The 17,952-nt window shown below is 41.5% G+C and overlaps 1 protein-coding gene across 12 annotated transcripts in view; it reads left to right on the top strand.

Moving 5' to 3' along the window:
- MICAL2 (microtubule associated monooxygenase, calponin and LIM domain containing 2) overlaps positions 1–17,952 on the top strand; it is a 243,117-nt gene that overhangs the window by 202,691 nt on the left and 22,474 nt on the right. For 11 of the 12 annotated variants that reach the window (XM_075927882.1, XM_075927881.1, XM_075927876.1 and 8 more), the window contains 3 exons: positions 1,256–2,570; positions 13,567–13,661; positions 17,779–17,868. In XM_075927882.1, coding sequence (XP_075783997.1) covers positions 1,256–2,570; positions 13,567–13,661; positions 17,779–17,868 — 1,500 coding nt within the window. The remainder of the gene's footprint in view (positions 1–1,255; positions 2,571–13,566; positions 13,662–17,778; positions 17,869–17,952) is intronic. The other variant, XR_012903606.1, reaches the window with a different exon arrangement.

Raw genomic sequence — 17,952 nt, 5'->3', positions numbered from 1 at the left:
CTATTCAGTTGTGTACCTTAACTACAAGGAACTCTTTCCTCCTCAAAGCATGGAGAATGATATTCTTCACTTCTAAAAGGAAACTTTCAGGTTACAGTTTGGGCATATTGGCTGGACAATGTAGGAATCTTGCAATGATACTGTCTGAATTAGAGATGTGAACGACTAGTCAACTATTTGATAATCAAATGCTTATTGGATAGTCAACAGGATCGTTGACTAGTCCCTCCCCGTCCCCCCTTGCTACCTCTATCAGAAAGAGGCAGCAAGGTGAGAGGAAGAGGTGGGGGTGGTTCAAACAGTGGCACCATGTGGAGCCTGGGGCCAGAATCTGGGCTCCACATGGTGCTGCTACTTTGAAATGCCGCATTTCAAATGCTGGAATACCCAGCTGGCTCGGGCTGCATGTGGCGGCGTCAGAGTGGCAGTGCCGTGTGGAGCCTGGGTTTAGCTGGGGACTCCCACGCTGACCTTGGGCTTCATGCAGCACTGCCAGTTTGAAATGCTGCGGGGAGCCCTGGGACTGTTGCTACATTTCAAAGGGGGAAGCACCCTTATTGACTAATCGAATAGTCAATGCAAATTGTATCGACTATTCGATTAGCCAAATAATCAACATTTTACAACCCTAGTCTGAATTGCAGATAAAGTGAAAGTTTCAAGTATCTAGAACTGTAACTCTGCACAATTTGTACACCGATTTATTAGCGTGTAAATCTATCATATTGCATTTCCCATTTGTTGCTGGATTGCTTGATTCATTCCTGGCTGCACTACACAAAAAACAAGTGCAATATTTCTGAAGCAGCCAGATATGATGCGTCACAGTGTTCTGTGTTTGTTCTAAATGGTGCAGCTGAAATATACAGAAGAGGGTATGTCATCTTTTGTTTGTAGTCCTGAGTGATTCTTTCCAACGAGAATATTGAAGGAAGGACTACTTAAAAAGGGGAAAGATAGCATCCACTTTTAGCACAGATTAATTTTAGGCCAATTTGGAGTACCAATTTACTATTTGTTCTCCATCCTAGATTACAAAAATATAGCTCTTAACAAAGGGAGAATAGAAAACAATATTTCTGCTTACTGGATGTTTGTGTGTGTGTATACATGTGCACACATATACCTGTACATATTCAGGTGTATTTGGGACAGTCTATTTTGACATGAATTATTTTAAAATTCGGCCTAAATAAAAATAGGATTAATTATATTTTTCTACCACTTATATAAACATTTCATATATTCTATACAGTTGACATCTCATAACAAACCACCAGAAATTACAAGAGGACTTTTCAAATCTTCTATCCCAGTGTTTCAAAGAAAGGCAAAAGCCAAAGAGACACCTGAAGAAATCTGTCGATATGTGCCCCATTACCCACTGCAGAACAGTGTTACAGAATCTCCATTGATGCATTCTGGAAATGTTCCTTCAGTTGCTGATGTACATAAAGATGAAAATGGTAACAAGGAATATAATTTGGATAACCTGAAAGAGAGAGAAGAATGTACCACCAGAACAAGGGACTTCAGCAGAAAAAATACAGATTTGTCTTCTCTAGACCCAGAAAAAAATGAAAGAAGCCCAAGACAGTGGAGAGAACAGCCTGACCTAGAAATAAAAAAACAGATAAAGAACAAGTTAATGCTTGATGTAGAGCAGCAATCCAAATTACTTGATTTGAGAAATGCAGATTTAAATGGAACAAAACTGGAATATCAAAGCCAAGGAATGCTAGAAATTTCAGAATGGAAGGATATTGATGGTAATAGGAGAAAAGACATATCCAAGCAATCCAATCTTTCTTTGCCTCTTCCATTTGCAAATGATGCTTTGCCAAATTCATCAGCAGACACAAAAGAAATTCTAAAGAGTTCAGACAGTTTTGTAGAAGAATGTCTGTCTAGCCATCCAAAATCACCATTGAGACTAATTGCCAATGCAATAAAGAGATCAGTTCTAGAACCCCTTGTCTCTCATTCAGAAAGCACAAAAAAGACTCCAGACAGTAACGCCAACCTTACTTCAGAACATAACTTTTTCAGTTCCTCCAATACTTTAGGTCACACTGTACCTTCAAGGGAAAATAACAGCAATAGAGAACATGATGTACAGTCACAAGAATCTAACGTACTAGACACTCAACACTTAGTCACAAACCCATCTAGTCTCTCCACAGAGGCTTTGTTTCCAGTTTCCAGTTTGCATACAGGTTTCTCCAAAGCTGCTGTTAGGCCTCAAAATTCATCTGATGAGAAAATGGATGATGTGCCCAGACTCCTAGAAAAGTTTAATCTTGAAGAGACTCCACTGACAGCCTCCACTGATGACTTATGTATTTGTAACCAGGAGAATCTTTTTTCATCTCTAAGGCTCAAGAACAAAATTTCCAAGGATATCCTTGGAGTTCCTGCACAAATGAATGATATGTGCTTGGTCTTCAGTAACTTTACTCCTCAAATGGATGAAAAGGAAAAGAACCACTCCTTAAAGTCATCTGTGTGCTTCAGTACCAACTTCCCCCACCCAAAAGTGCTAAATAATTCTTCCACCGATGAGGACTCAGGTAAATGGAATTGTTCATTTTAAATATTATAATTTTAAGTTTAATTATATACATATGCATTAATTATTTTAAACATTCTTTTCCTTTTATTTTTATTTTACGTTATAAACTTGTTTATTTTGAAGTTATGCTATTTAATGTTTCTTAAATTAAACTTAATGTGAATTAAGAATGTTGATTGAAACTTGGAAGATGATTGAAGCATTTAAGAGGAGAAAAACGTACTGCTAGGCAGGGAGCCAGAGGTCCAGGCTCAAGTCTGGCTCTCTGCTCCTTTGTGTTCAGACATGACTGGGATAAACACAATATAAATATTGAGATCAATGACAGATGGGATGGAAAGTTCTCTAGAGCAAGGGCTGGCAACATTTTTAAACCAAAAAGCCAAACTACATCAAAATTAAGAACAAATGGTCAACAAAATCCATGTAAGAATGCCTGTTTGCATGACTGAAACTATACAACTTAATATTATTGATAATTGACATGCTGATTAATAATAGTGTAAATGAAACACTGAACTCACAGACTTTATTTAATGGGACTTCTACTGCTGCAGCTTTTCACACATTTCTTTGAAGTTTACATCATAACTGGTCAAATTCAGATTCATGCACGCATTCAAGTCACATGAGTAATTACATGTTTTTTAAATTTTGAATTTTTTCATTTTAATTTAAAAAGTTGCATGCATTTTGGGAATGACAAAAGAGCCATATTTGGTTCCATACTGAGGCATATTTCGCTTGAGAGCCATAGGTTGCAGACCCCTGCTCTGTAGGCTAACTGAAGAGTAATGGTTGCCATGATGTTAAATGATCAGTTATAGGAGAGATAAGTAGGCAAAGTTAAAAGCTTAGGAGAGGAAGGCAAATATCCCACAGTGGGAAAGGAGTAGGGAAATACCAATTATTTATGTGAAATCATGGTCTGACTAAGATTGCTATTGAAAAACTTTAAAAACAACAACAACATGGTCTGTAGCACTTTATAGACTAACAAAACATGTAGATGGGATCATGAGCTTTTGTGGGCACAGCCCACTTCTTCAGATGACCAGAGTGTTGGAAGTCCAGATCCAAGGATAAGTAGGGGAAGAAGGAAGGGAGGGAGAAGGAAAAAAAATTGAAGGGGAGGAAGAAAAAAAGACCATGAGTAGATAAGCTTCAGAGGGGTAGTCAAGTGAGTCTGTAACAGGAAAAACTTAAAAAACAACAAACAGTTTAGTAGCATCTTAAAGACTGAGTAGTTATAAGAAGCTGATAACCCTTCCTCCTTCCCTTATTTACCTTTGGATCTGGACTTCCAACACTCTGGTCATCTGAAGAAGTGGGCTGTGCCCACAAAAGCTCATGATCCCATCTACATGTTTTGTTAGTCTATAAAGTGCTACTAGACTGTTTGTTGTTTTTTTAGTTTTTCCTATTACAGACTAACTCGGCTACCCCTCTGAAGATGTTGCTATTGAATGCTATCAACTTAGTTGAAAACATAGGAATTTAATTCTATTTCATTGAGTATCCTGTTCGTGACAGAGGTTGGCACCAGACACTTCAGAAGAAGATGCAAGAAACCCCCTGTGGATAATTATGGAGTAATCTGCCTATTAGGGAGGGTTTTTTTCTAATCATCAGCCTTGGGGAATGAAAACTATCCCATAAGTACATTGTATATTGTGTAAAAAGCATTGGCTCTTATTAGTGTTAAAGTTTTTGCTTTTCAATGTTATTGAATGTCCTTCTGTACAAAAGAAGATAAATTAGTGTGAAAATGGAGGTACCGTTAAATATTAGTGTTTTATTTAAAGATTATACTTTGTAATAATGGCCCGTTAGGGTGCAGTAACTTGATGGCAAAATTGCATTTCACTGCAGTTCGAGACAGATTCAGCTGCAGGTTGACTCTGTTGCCACCAAGGGAAGGGAAAACAGCCCTTGGGAATGTGATGCTATTAGTATTTTAGAAGCTGGGTTAGCTGCATTGCTCTGAAGCAGGCTCACTTGCACTGTTAGTTTTGGTTGAGCTTTCATCCTCTTCTTCTCATGGTGCTTAGGTAGAAGCAGAATTACTGACCAAGCACCATGAGGACTGAGGGGAATAATAGAATGGTGGGAATAAATAGGAAAGTTCTGACAATGTTGCACCAAGACCATGATCTGGAGTTCCTGTTTAGGGAAATTTGCAATAGAAACTCCAGATTTTCTCCGTTCCCTTTTCTTATAATTTTTGTCCATGTTATCTCCTGCCTTGATGCACTGAGTCTAAAATCAAAATGTTTATAAGAAGACCATAGCAATATAAACATTCCAATTATGGCCTCAGGAGTGATATGAAGTGTCTTTAAAACTAGGACAGGAGAAAGAGAGAGACACTGTAGCCACAGTACTATGTGTTGACCCAATGTGGTCTCAACATAGCCATAAATATTGAGAGTTGACCCTTCATGAAAGATAGTTTTGCTTTTAGCATATTGAAACTCTCTTTGCATTTCAGATGTTCTCCTTGGAAGTACAGCATGATTAAACGAAGTTTGAAATATACTTAAATCTAGTGAATCCATAAAATTCATTTGATCCAAACCAGATTTATTATGTTAAAACTGATCCAGCATTTAAATAGTTCCCACAAAGGGCTAATTCCAACAGGTGTGGAAACCCCCTGAAGTCAGGATTTGATCCTAGATCATCTCTTACTCGTGGAAAACAAAAAACAAGGTTAGAAGTGAGGAAAGCCCTCCAAATGTTCCCCTTTTAAAATAGAAGAAGAAAATAAACTTATGCTTAGAATACCCTTCTTCCCTCCCCCTCTCCCCCCATGCAAAGTCAATTTCACCCTAAGGCCTGTGATCACTAAAGAGATCTTAAATTCCTAAAATAAAGCTTAAGTGAGAGTCTGGTAGATAACAGACTTTGAACTTGCCCTATGCATAGCAGTGAATTTCACCTATAGTGGGCTCACAAGCACTGAAACCTTTTAGTGTGGTGGTGGTGGTGGTGTTGCATTACTGTGGAACTATTTTGACATAGTGATGGAGCTAAAAAGCAGCCTGGGTCCTTGCATGCAAATGAATTTACCAAATATCCCAGTAGTCTGTGGAAATTTCATCTTTTGTGCTTTCTCAGTTAATAGCATTTGAACCTACCTGTACCCGCTTTAATCGGTTAATTGAGTAAACATAATATTTTAACTAGTTAAGCAAATAAACAGGATTTTACATCCCTAGTCAGAGCAGGGATTTGGCTCTGAATAGCCAAGTCCCAGGTTCACACAGTAACCCCTGGACCATCCTTCTTCTCTGTCATCTTTCCTTTCTATCATCTGCTTCTCAGTTCCAATCTCTGATTGGTTTATTGACTTGGCACCCTGTGACTGGTATGTTAGATGCTGGATTATGTAGGTTTCTCTTAGAGGAAGTGCCACTGATTAGCTCCAGCAGCCTTTTAAAATATGCAGTGGTAGACACTCATTCAGAAAGCTAATGTATTAATACAGTGCTCGTTTGTAAAATAGTTAAACTCTGCTCTCTGTCCATCTGTTTGTGCCGCTGTCATTACTGTGATAACTTAACACTCTTATGAGGCCAAGAAGAGCAACCACATACCATGTAATCGGTGTATGGTATTCTCCCATCAAACTTCCCATCAAACCCCACCCCACCACATTTTGAAGTTGAACATATGCCAGTTTTCTATACTTGCATTGAAAAGGTCTGATTTTTCCGGAGGGAACCAGTTCCCTAGACCTAAATATTATGGGTGGGATTTTCAAAGGTACTCTGCTATGGCCCAGCTGTTCCCAGTGACTTCTTTGGAAACAGAGTTGGTCAATGCTGAGTGCCATTGAAAATCTCACCTGTTGTTGCCAGTGTGTAAGGAACTGGACAGTGAAGAAATTATTATCTTGTACCTGATGTTATCATGGATGCTGCACTGGGATAGAGTCTCCAGCATTAAAAATGGACATTTTCTGACAGTAATCATACCCTGAAGCATCTTTTGTGATAGCGTCAAATTCAAACAATGCACAAATTGCTACTGAATCTCTTGGATTTGGCCATTGTAATTCAGGTATGACCACATGTTCTCCCAGTCAAGCTTCCTGTACTTGTTAGAGGGAGAAGATTGAGGGAGTGTTAATAGAGCTGCAATAAGTTTGTTTGCTGAATCAGTATTTGCTGACGTGACAAACTGTTCTTGAATTGCAAGTCTTGGTTTTTTTAGCCAGGGATAAGTTATGGTAAAGCAGAACGTTTAATTGAAGAAGGAATTCGAGTCTGGAGTATTTCAGGAATGTAATTCCCTCTCCTGATGTGTGTGGATGAAAGAGAAAGTGTGAAAGTCCAACTCAATAGGAATGAAGGAGTGATTTCAAAGAGTTTTATTGTCTTAGGAAAAAAATATCATGGATTACAGACCCTCTTTACAGTTCTCAGTGATTATTGCTTGTACTAGTTTGAAATGGTCTTGAAGATCAGGCATTAATAGTTACATCAACGTAAGAACTTATTGCCAAAAGTTACAAAATTCCAGTGTAATTTTTTGTTCAACTTAACACCGTTGAAAGCCTGAAGGACAAACACTGCCCCCATTTCAGCTCCCATGCAGACTTACAGAACTTACATTTCAGAAGGCCAGTGCCCTGATAGAGAGAATATCATATTGACTATAGAAGGCTTTTCCTCAAGCTCAACATGAGACTGAAATTCTTCTGACCTTGGGAAGTTTTTTATTACTATTTGCTTGAGATATTACTCTTGAAATTGCATTTTACATCAGGTGGGTGATTGAAAAGTTAAATCTGTCCTATCGTAAAAGAAAATGGCAAAGAAAAAACATTTAGTCGAGCTTTGAACGGCTGTCTCTGTACTTTTATGCTTTAAAAGGAAGATGGAACCTTTAACAGGAACCGTGCATCCCATGGAGGCAAAGCTCCATTGCACAGCGCCAGGGCCATCCTGAGGAGGGTGTGGGGCCTGGGGCAGGCTCCACTCCCAGCCTTGCTCCTTTCCTTCACCACGCCCCACCCTTGCTCTGCCCCCACTCTGCTCCACCCCGTCTCCCCTTCGCCCCAGCAATTCACCATGGAGGATTACAGGGGCCTGACACAGAAGCAGCAGAGGTCACTCCCCTGCACTCACCATGCAGGTGGCAGAAGCCAGCACAGCCTGCTCTGCCACATCACCCTTTCCTGGCTCACTACACCCACTTCTCCATGGTGGGAGGAAGCAGAGTGCCTTGGGGCTGGGTGCTCTGCTTCCTGCTGCCGCAGAGAAGTCGAGTGCAGCAGGCTGGCGGGCCATTCCGGCTCACTTTGCCTGCATAGTGTGTTACCCTGCACCAGGCTTCTGAAATCTCTTGGGTCCCTCCCATCCATAGGATGGTTAGGGTGTCTACCGTAAGCCCCCCAAAATGCTGGGCCAGCCGTGGCCACCCCGATTCATCCTAAGGACAGGATGTCTCTGCATAGGGCACAGGCCAAAAGCGCTGAGTTCTAATCCTGGTTCTGTCATTTGCCCTGTTGTAGACGGTGCACAACCAACCTACAGTGCCATCTTCAGTGACCCATCCGTAGGGTCCCCCCTAAGCAGGGACTGGGGGAGGCTCAAGGTCTTTTCCAACTATTCTCTCATCTAAGTGAAGACTCCTGGTGTCTTGGAGTGGGTAGGAGAGACTGGGCCCAACGTCTCCATCAGAGTTTGTTCCAGGTTAATGGTGGGCAGCTAAGCTCAATGGAGTATAGCCACAAGGGGGACTCAGAGAGCCATGGCCCACACAGTTTGCATCCAAGCCCACCCTCTGCCAGCCTGCCTGGAGCTCCAGCTGGGGAATAGGATTGGGTCTCGGGCAGCATTCCCTCTAAGACTTTCTAACCATGTGTGGAGTGGGTTTTGGCTTGTGCACCCATACTGAGGTCATGCACACTGGTTTGGATGTGTGGCACCGTGGCACCCAAGTTATTAACACACACACACACATTCCCAGCTGCCGGAGCAGATCCCCCTCTCCCTCACACACACACACACACACACACACACACACACACACACACACACACACACACACACACACACGCCATGCGGCATGTCCCAATCCTGGCCGCCGGAGCAGACACGCTGTCCCGCCATGCAGCTTCCCTGCCATGAGGCTGCTGCAGGTCCTGGCTCCCCACGCCAGTGGCTCCCTCATCATGCCCTCTCCACACTCCCTCACTGTGCGGCTCTCCACAGGAGATGGGAGGGGAAAAATTTGTTGTGCATGGTCACTCAGGCGCGCACCTTAGCGGCACTCTAGTCTTGGAGTGTATCCCTCTCCTGGGCTCGAGCGCCATGCAGGCAGCAGAACAGGACAGGTCCCTGCACGCAGGCCCCGCTCTCTGAGTGCATCCTTCGGTGCCCTAGCCAGAGTTTCCATTCCCCCAACACAGCTGGTTGGGGGAGAGGTGGCCCCATCCCTCCTGTCCTGTCCCTCCATCCTCCCTTCTTGCCCACCCACCCTGAAGTCAGCGCCCCACCTAGGGGTCCCTTCTGGCTACACCACTGATGCCCAATACCATGGTGTGCTAAGCTGTTGCCTCCCACATTCCGGACCACTTCATATCATAGTCTCCTTTAGCTTCCAAAGTAAATCATTTCAATGGAGACCCTGCCCCACGCTCAGCCATGTGCCTCTGCTTGGTGGTCTTCCACACGTCTGTGTAGAGTCCTCAGGCAATGGGTTGCTGGGCTGTATTTTCCCCCTCTGAGCAGCCACTGCTCCCTTCTGCTGTATGTTCTGAACTGCTCTGCACACCTGTTGGCCTCCAGCTTTTGCAGGCTTTGTAAGTGTGGCTGGTGGAATCACCTGGGCCCAGAGCTGTTCCCTAGCTCTTTGCTCCCCAATGTGGTGTCTGTCTACTCCCTCACGTTTGGAGGCACCTAGGATGACTTTCCCATTTCTCCTCTTGCAAAATGGGGATACTCACAAATGCCATAAAGTACATTAAGATTTATGGGAAGCTATAGAAATGCTCTGTAGTTTTCTATTGTCACAGGATGACATGTTACAACATCACCATCACTAATTAGTGTTGAGTATTCTTCTTTGGCTCAACTACTTTTCTGCCTTCAGAAGCCCCGATCAAGAACTTTTACATGAAGGCCAATGAGAGTTATCAGTTAGCTGCCTGGTGTCTTCTAACAATATTCCTGGAAAGGCTGGACTGTGTGCAGATGGTTTAATTTGGTTTTCCAAGCAGAATGCAAGACATTCCAGAATACATACGGTGACAGACATTGTAAGGACCATACTATTAATCCATTTACTTAAGGACACTGATTTCTTCTTCCTCTTGTTATGGCCTTTGTCCTAAACCCTTTGGGAAGTGAATGATTCTGCCTCATCCCAAAACCAACTCCTGAGTCAGAGTCCCTTGAGAAGGAGGCAGGTGCTCTTCTCTCACAGGAGGCTTTTTATCCTCTAGAACTTGTAATCTTTGTAAATCATTGATGTGACTCAGAGGAGGCTAGTGGAAAGCAAGAATTCATTCCAACTCAAGAAAAAACAGTTGTGATTGTGTTGCCAGCCCCACCTGGAACTCTTGTAAAGTTTAAAAAAAATTGTTTTTTGTATTTTATTTCCATGACTGTGTGATTAGAAGCCATTTACTGGAGAAACTTGGTAAATAACAGAGAAAACAAAATCAAGTGAAACCATCAGAAGAAATGTGACTGCGAATCAGATCCCAGCTCCGAATTGATTCCGTTTTACCCGTTCTGGCCGCTGCCTTAGAGCATGTCCGTGAATAACATAAAGCTGGCACAATGGCTGTACACTGGGGCTGGCAAAGTAACCACATCTCAGTATGGGAATTGTATAGAGGACCATAAATGCTCACAAAATTGGGGGTTGAGGTCAGAGGTAAAAGGAATTTAACATTTCTTACGGGTACTGTCCTATTGCAATCTGGGTCCCTGCCAGCTCTTTCAATAGCTCATTGCTGGCTTTTGCCACAGCTCAACCAGATCTTGTTGGAGCTGTGCACGAGGGTGCACCCACTTACTTCCACCTGTCTGTAATGTAGGAGTTTGGGGTACAGAAGGGTGCTCCAGGATAGGGTGGAGGAGTTTGAGAGGCAAGAAAGGGATCAGAGGTGGTAAAGGTGGTTGGGGTGCGCTTCCCAGCCAATGGGAGCTACAGAGCTGGTACTTGAGGTGGGAGCACTGTGTGGAGCCCCCTGTTTGCTCCTGCATCTGGGAGCCACTGCACATGTGGAGCAGGGCAAGACAAGCCCTTGACCCTGCTTCTCAGCTGGAGCACGGTAGCAAGGCAAGCTTCTGGCCATGCTCCCTGGCAGGTGCTTGAGGGCTGGTTTAAATGGTCCAACAGGCCAGATGTGGCCCATGGGCCATAGTTTGCCCACACCTGCTTGACCATCCATGGCTGGCCCTGCAGTGCTCCAGACAGGTGGTGGGGACCTTTCAATCAGAACTGGCAATTCTGATCAGCCCCAAACAGGTTATTCCAGCTGGTGCAATTAGCTCCTCTCTGACTTGGACCCAGTCCTCTCCTAGCTCAAAAGACAGGGTGGGGAGTGGGATGCTCCATGCTTAGGGGATAGCTTGGGTAGGCTGGGGGTGTGGTCTTGTGTCTTTCAGAACGCTGACAGTGAAACAACTTCTGGGCTCTGGACAGCTCCTTCTCTTTTTTAGGGGTAACTGCTTGTCTTGACCTGCGTAGCTCCTGGAAATCTTATGAGGACCAATTCTGCTCCCAATTACACTTTACTGAGATTAGGGGTTTGGTGAGAAGCCAACAGTTATTAATCAACATGATTAATGTTGATGTAAACGAGGCTGGGTCTCCACTAGTGAGCTTACAGCAGTGCCATTGTACTGATGGAGCTGTACCCATGTAAAAGCTCTTGTATGACTGTCCTATGCACACAAGAGAGAGCACTCCCATCAACATAATTACACACACACACCCATGAGCAGTAGGAGTGGCATTTTGCACACTACCACTTATGACAGTGTAAATTACAGCACTCTGGGAGGCCTGTTTTTTTGCACCCTTGAGCAATATGTTGTACCTCTGAGCAATGGGCTTAAACTGCAGCAAGGGAGGTTTAGGTTGGACATTAGGAAAAACTTCCTGTCTGGATGGTTAAATACTGGAATAAGTTGCCTAAGGAGGTTGTGGAATCTGCATCTCTGGCGATATTTAAGAGCCGGTTGGATAGACCTCTATCAGGGATGGTCTAGACCAGTGTTTCTCAACCTTTTTTTTTTTTTAAATAAAGTATCACCTTTTTTTAAAAAGAAATTAAGTACCCCCTTTAAAATATATATATATATATATATATATATATATATATATATATATATATATATATATATAAAAGTGCCCCCAATACCTACAGTTTTCAGACACACCGTTTTTTTCTACCATTGCAACACATTTGTTTAAACAAGTTAATTGTAGCCAGGCGGGTGATGACATTTTTGGGTATAAAAGTACAAAAATAATAAAGTGTTATAAAACTTAAAACAAAAATTCAGTTTTCTCCAAATTTCAGTTGTGTTGAGGTACCCCCCAGACTTCTCTCAAGTACCCCTAATGGTACTCATACCACTGGTTGAGAAACACTGATCTAGAATGGAGCCTGGTCCTTCTGTGAGGGCAGCAGACTGGACTCGATGACCTCTTGGGTCCCTTCCAGTTTTAGTGTTCTGTGATTATATGTTTTGCTAACCAAAGTAGTAGTGTAAGCGTGACCTTACTGGGAGTAGAATTTGGCCCTTCCTATCATTTAGTTATTTTTCTGGAATGAACATATTTCAGTGACTTTAATTTTAAAATCAATTTTGAGACAAATTAATTCTGTTCCTGCAGGGTTTAGATTTGCAGCTAAACAAATGAGAAGAGGAAGGGAAACTTACAGTGAGGGGAATGGAAAGTAATCATATTCCAAGTAAAACTTGCATTCATATGCTGAATTATAGAAAATCAAGAGTTACCTGGAAAATGCTGATCACTTTAAATTATGTGTACTTCCAAGATGCAGCCCTGTCCAGATGTTAATCATTAACTCTGCAGCAGGTTGAAGTGCAGAGACAGATGTTCCTGGAGCAGTTTTATTTTCTCAAACAAAGAGAATAAAGATATGAATTAGACAAATAAATTGAGAAGAACCAATTCAAATGTTTACAGCTGGCTAGAACAAGACTCTGGTGAAATAGGCATAATAACATTATAGTTTAATATACTTTAATTTGCATCCCTAAGTGCATGGTTTTTTTCCAATGATATCTTTTGAATTTCCCTCGGAGTGTATTGTTGTGATGTATAGATTTTCCTGACCTATTATGGCATTTTAATCAACAGTTCAATGATGTGATAATATTCTTAAGACAGAAAAATAAAACTGACATTTGTTTAGACATAATTAATGAAATATTTATGTTGCATGAGAGTATGTGATAAAACCTTGTTCTTAGTCCATTTGCTTCTGATTACATTTGTGATTTTTTTATATGACCAGACATTCTGACGCCAGCTATTTTACACTGAGCAGATGTCATGTAGTAAAAATGGGTGCCAGATGCTAGAAGCCACATAAGGGTAATTTGTTTAAGAGCTGGCTCAGACTTTTTGCATTCAATTACACAGCATGGTGAGTCTTACACAATCATTTAAGTAATATGGCTAACTTCAGATATGCCTTTTAATAACAGATTTTCTTTTTGAATGAATTTTGAGCATCATGCTAGATGGTGTTTAAGGAATTAATTGATGGATATGTAATACTGGTATGTTTTAAAAAGAATTCCAAAATAACAGGCAACCAAGGCATTGGAGAGTGGCCAAAAATGTAATTAACACAGTCAGCCAATTTTCAAATTGCTGTTAGGTGCAACCTAATAAAGCTCAGGGCAGGTGCACTGTGCAAGTGGCTAGGATGAATGTCCATATGTCTCAAGGGAAAATATTTTCTGCTTGCCTTTGTTCCTGTATTTTAGGCTCTGAACACCTATCTGTCAAAAAACAAGTGGTTGTATGTTGTTGTTCTTCCTCTGATGGTGAATTTGAACACAAGCCTCCATTAGTGCTCAAGGTAAACTTTACTTAGAAATAAAAAGGAGCTTTTGCTGTTACATTATACTTAAGATTTGTATGACTCTGGCTTTAAACTAGAAGTTTTGGGAGAGTGGTGACCTGTAGACCTAATATGTAATGGATTGAACAGCATCAGGTTTCTTTCCCAAAGACAGGTACCAGAATTCCTTGCACCTGACAGAATCCCCCTCCTCTCCAGGTTCTAAGAGCTCTGACAGAGATGAATTTAATTTGAAAAAACAAACATGCTTAACATAAACCTCTCTGAAGCTGCATTTTTAAATGGTTTTAATATATAGCCCAACCAACAAACCATTGAAAGAATTAAAACAAACAGATGCAGATTTCTCTAGAGGGACCACCACTTCATTAAAAAAGAACTACAAGCAGATTGCATGACAAATGTTATATTTATTCTAATCAGAAATATTAAATGAGCTTTGCAGCCCCATCAAAAAATTATACCCCCCCCCAAATGCCTACTGTGTATTGGACTCATATTGGTCCAGCTGTGTTTCTTTATCTAATAGAAAGTAAGAGTGCTGAAATCCCAATGAAGTTTTGATCGTTTGTTATTTGAACGGAGAGAGATACTGTAGGCTGAAAAGCTCATCAGAGACTTGTTTACCCTTTGTCTGTAAGTGGAGGGGCATCGGTAAGTGGGATCCGTAGATGGCCCTAACTAGAGAGGTTGGTTGGGCTAGGAGTTGGCATTTTGAACAGTTTTTTTTTTTTTTTTTTTTTATAATTAAACAAATGAATGTTGATACAGGTTGGACCTCTCTGGTCTGGCACAATCCCCGAACAAGGGAGTTTGTCAGGCCAGGGGAGATCAGGGCTCTGGCTGTCAGCCCTGCTGTCAGCCCCAGCCCACCAGCAGGCTGCCACTGCTCCTCCCTCTGTACTGGACTCCCAGACAACAGCCAGTGGGGCTCACTGATCCAATGGCTGGCTGGTCCAGCAACATCTGTGGTCCTGACCAGGGAGGTTCAACTTCTAGCACACTGCAATCCACAATGGTGAGCTGAGGTTAAATCAGGCTTGGAATAACCAGCACCAGAAGGCCCCAAATCTAATATTGCATTTCCACAAGGATCACAACATTTTGAAATGCAAAGATCTGACACTCTTTGGGGTTACCCAAGGCATCTAGGGTATTTCCCAGCCACCTGCTCAGAGCAGAAGAGAGCCCTGGGGAACACTCCCCAGCCACTAGCTGCTGGCAACATAGGTGCTTTGCTCCATGCTCTGGGAGCCCTGCTCTTTCCTCCTGCAGGCTAGTAGTTTATACACATCACTGGAGTGCCCAGTCCCCTGTCTTCTGCACATCTGCAATTCATGTGTCCTTACCTGCTGCCTCAGTGTTCACTGGTTTCACTTCAGTTTGACACACTCCTTAGCACAAGGCACTTAAACTTCAATTTGGTTTCACTATTGACAAGTCCATTTAACAGAGCTTGAGATACAAATTCAAACAGCAGCAAGTATGCCAGTTTGGAAATGTAAGGTTATAAGCAAAAGAGAACTCTAAAATGCAATCCATAGCCTGTACCTATTAAGTTACTTTCTTGTGTAATAAGGTATTTCTCACTCTCTGGTGAGTCAATGCAGCGCTTGCCCAGTTCAGAAAACTGAGATCCTTTCATGAGACCACTGAAAGGCAGAGTTTCTCTTCTGTAACAGATAAGAACATATGGCCAGTTCTTCTGCTCCTGTGCAGTTACAGGCCATTGTCTCTTAGCTGAGGGGGCCCTCTCTTCAGAGACCTCTCCTGGGGCCTTTTTCTCATATCTTTGTCTGGTTCATGTAGTAGACCAAGTCCTTGGATGTCCATTGCTCTCAGCATTGTTTGATTTAGCCCTGAGTCCCTGCTTGCCTCAGGTGATGAGTCTGACTTCAACGGTTTTGCCACTTACAATTCAACATTTTACATATCTCTTTTCCTATTTCCCATACAAACATCTCGCAATAACCATGATGATCAGCCAGTTCTTAACTTTTGGCAGAAACCACCCAGAGTTCCCTTCAATGGGATATTGAGAAGTTAGTCAGACACAGATAATATACCTGCCCGGGGTATGTCTGTGACAAAAAGGGGGAAAAGTGCATTGCAGAAGCAAGGTAGCAAAACCACAACTGTATTTTTCCATATTTTAAAGGACTCTCCAAACCAATGCAACAACGGCTACGCTGATCGATTCCATTTTACCAAATCTTTCCCTCTCAAAGATGTGCAAGAAATATCGATTTAATTGTCACAAAAATTTGGCTTAGAGGGAAGAGCTTGAGAAGCTTCATTTCCCATGTTGTCTTTTAACTGCTGCTCCTCTCACTGCTCCTCCCTACAATCCCCAACAAATATGTTTCCATGAGAGTTGAGGCTTTCTCTCGTGTCCATCCATATCTGTTGGCCCACATAAGTGGAATGGAGATGCATCACATGCTTCCACCTCACTTTGATATTTGACATTACCAGCAATATTATGCAATTTTTTTTTTAACAATTATTGGCTATAACTGTTTCGAATTTTTCCTGAATATTCTGTGTTGAAGGCATCAGAAGTTAGTAAAAGAAAAAGGAGTAAGTGATGGTTGAAACAGACCTTGTTAAACACCAGAAGCTTCAAATAATAAAATTCAAAGATCTTAAAAAAAAAAAAAAAAAAAAAAAAAAACAACCCAAACCACAGAGTGTGAGAGAGGGAAGAACCAGAAAAAAAAATTAATTTGAAAAAAATAAGAGTGGGCTAAATGCAATACATAAAATATATAGATGGAAAAGGACAAAGAAAATAAAGACCAGCATGAACTGAACAAAAATGAGTTTCAAGAGTTCAAACAGCTGGCAGGCACAAATGGACATACCGTAATGAGGAAAGACTATCAGTAACAAAATGTCAGGTTGAATATGGTGTAAATGACAAACTATTGCATAAACCAGTGACAATGACTCAGGTATGGCATTGCTTCCCACCGTTTTGAGTCATATCCACTATTAAATGTATCAGTTCATCTCATTTGGCTCCCAGTAAGAGTTTACATACCAGTTTTGCTTGCCACCTGATAGATGTTGCCATTCTCCACTGACAAAACTGAAGAGAAACTGAAATGTAGCATTCTGAGAGAACAGGCTTCTAGACTTTTATTTTCTCGTCGTCTTATTTTTATTTCCTTTCTGTTTTCTTGAGTGGGAAATCATGACTGGTTTTAAAATATTTTCAGATAGTATAAATGAGGATCAAGATTAGACAGCGCATGCCACTCCCCTATATGAACCCTTTCAAAATTGCTCCGTTGTACTTCTTGGAAGGTATTGCAGTGTTCATTGATTTGTGCCCATAAAAATGTTTCCATTGCAACATCTCTGTAACTTGCAAAACAAAGGGTGTTGGAGAGAAAGGGGGACAGACAAGAAAAGAAAAGGCAATAATGGCAATGACAATAATTAAACTGCTTTTGGAGAAGACAAACCTTTATCAGGTTTCAGATGCTAATGTGTTTGTTGCACTGCTTCAAACTACATCAGTCATGTGAGGTTGCAAGCAGCCCAAAACGAACTGCTATTGTATCACATGACTGACATCAGAGTTAATTACTGAAAAATGGGACAGACCCTTTTCTGTTGTAAATTAGCATAGCTCCATTGTAGAGCCATGCCAGTGAGGGATCAAGCCCAATACTTTTTGAAAGCATATTTTTACATATAATATAAAATGTTAACAAATATACTATTATTCACACAAATGAGCTGAGTATTAAGTGAGTGGCAAATACAATAAAAAATCGGTCACATTTTCCATGGGAAGCTGATACTTTATGTATTTGATCTGTTCTCTGGTAACCATGATGCCCACAGAAGCTCTTGTGGCCATAGGTGTCTAGTTGTGTAGCTCTATTGATTCAGTTTTCCCTTTTCCCTTCACTGACAGAAATAGCTAATGTTTAACTAGGGATGCAGCGAGGATCTTACTGATAATGTCTTAATGGCTGAAAGTAAACCTAGCTGAGTGAATCAAAAACTACTTAACATTTGCAGCAGGCAAAACTCTATGAAATGTTAAGATAACTAAGTACATGGATATTGATTACCTTCTTTTCTCCCCTTACTCTTGTAGGCAAAAAGGACCCTTAAAAGGAGAAAACTAGAAAAGGAAACAAAGCAACTGGCTAAACAAGAGGAGCTGAAAAGACTCCATAAAGCACAGGTGACAAAGTAAAACTGTGTGTCACACTTCGGAGTATTTGGTAGGTGGGGGAGAAAGGATGGTGATGAGAGACAGGACTGTAGT

This window comes from Pelodiscus sinensis, chromosome 4 (assembly GCF_049634645.1).
Source record: "Pelodiscus sinensis isolate JC-2024 chromosome 4, ASM4963464v1, whole genome shotgun sequence".
Classification (NCBI taxonomy): Eukaryota; Metazoa; Chordata; order Testudines; family Trionychidae; genus Pelodiscus; species Pelodiscus sinensis.
Note: the sequence above shows the minus strand (reverse complement) of the source record. Positions and strands in the feature narration are given on the sequence as shown.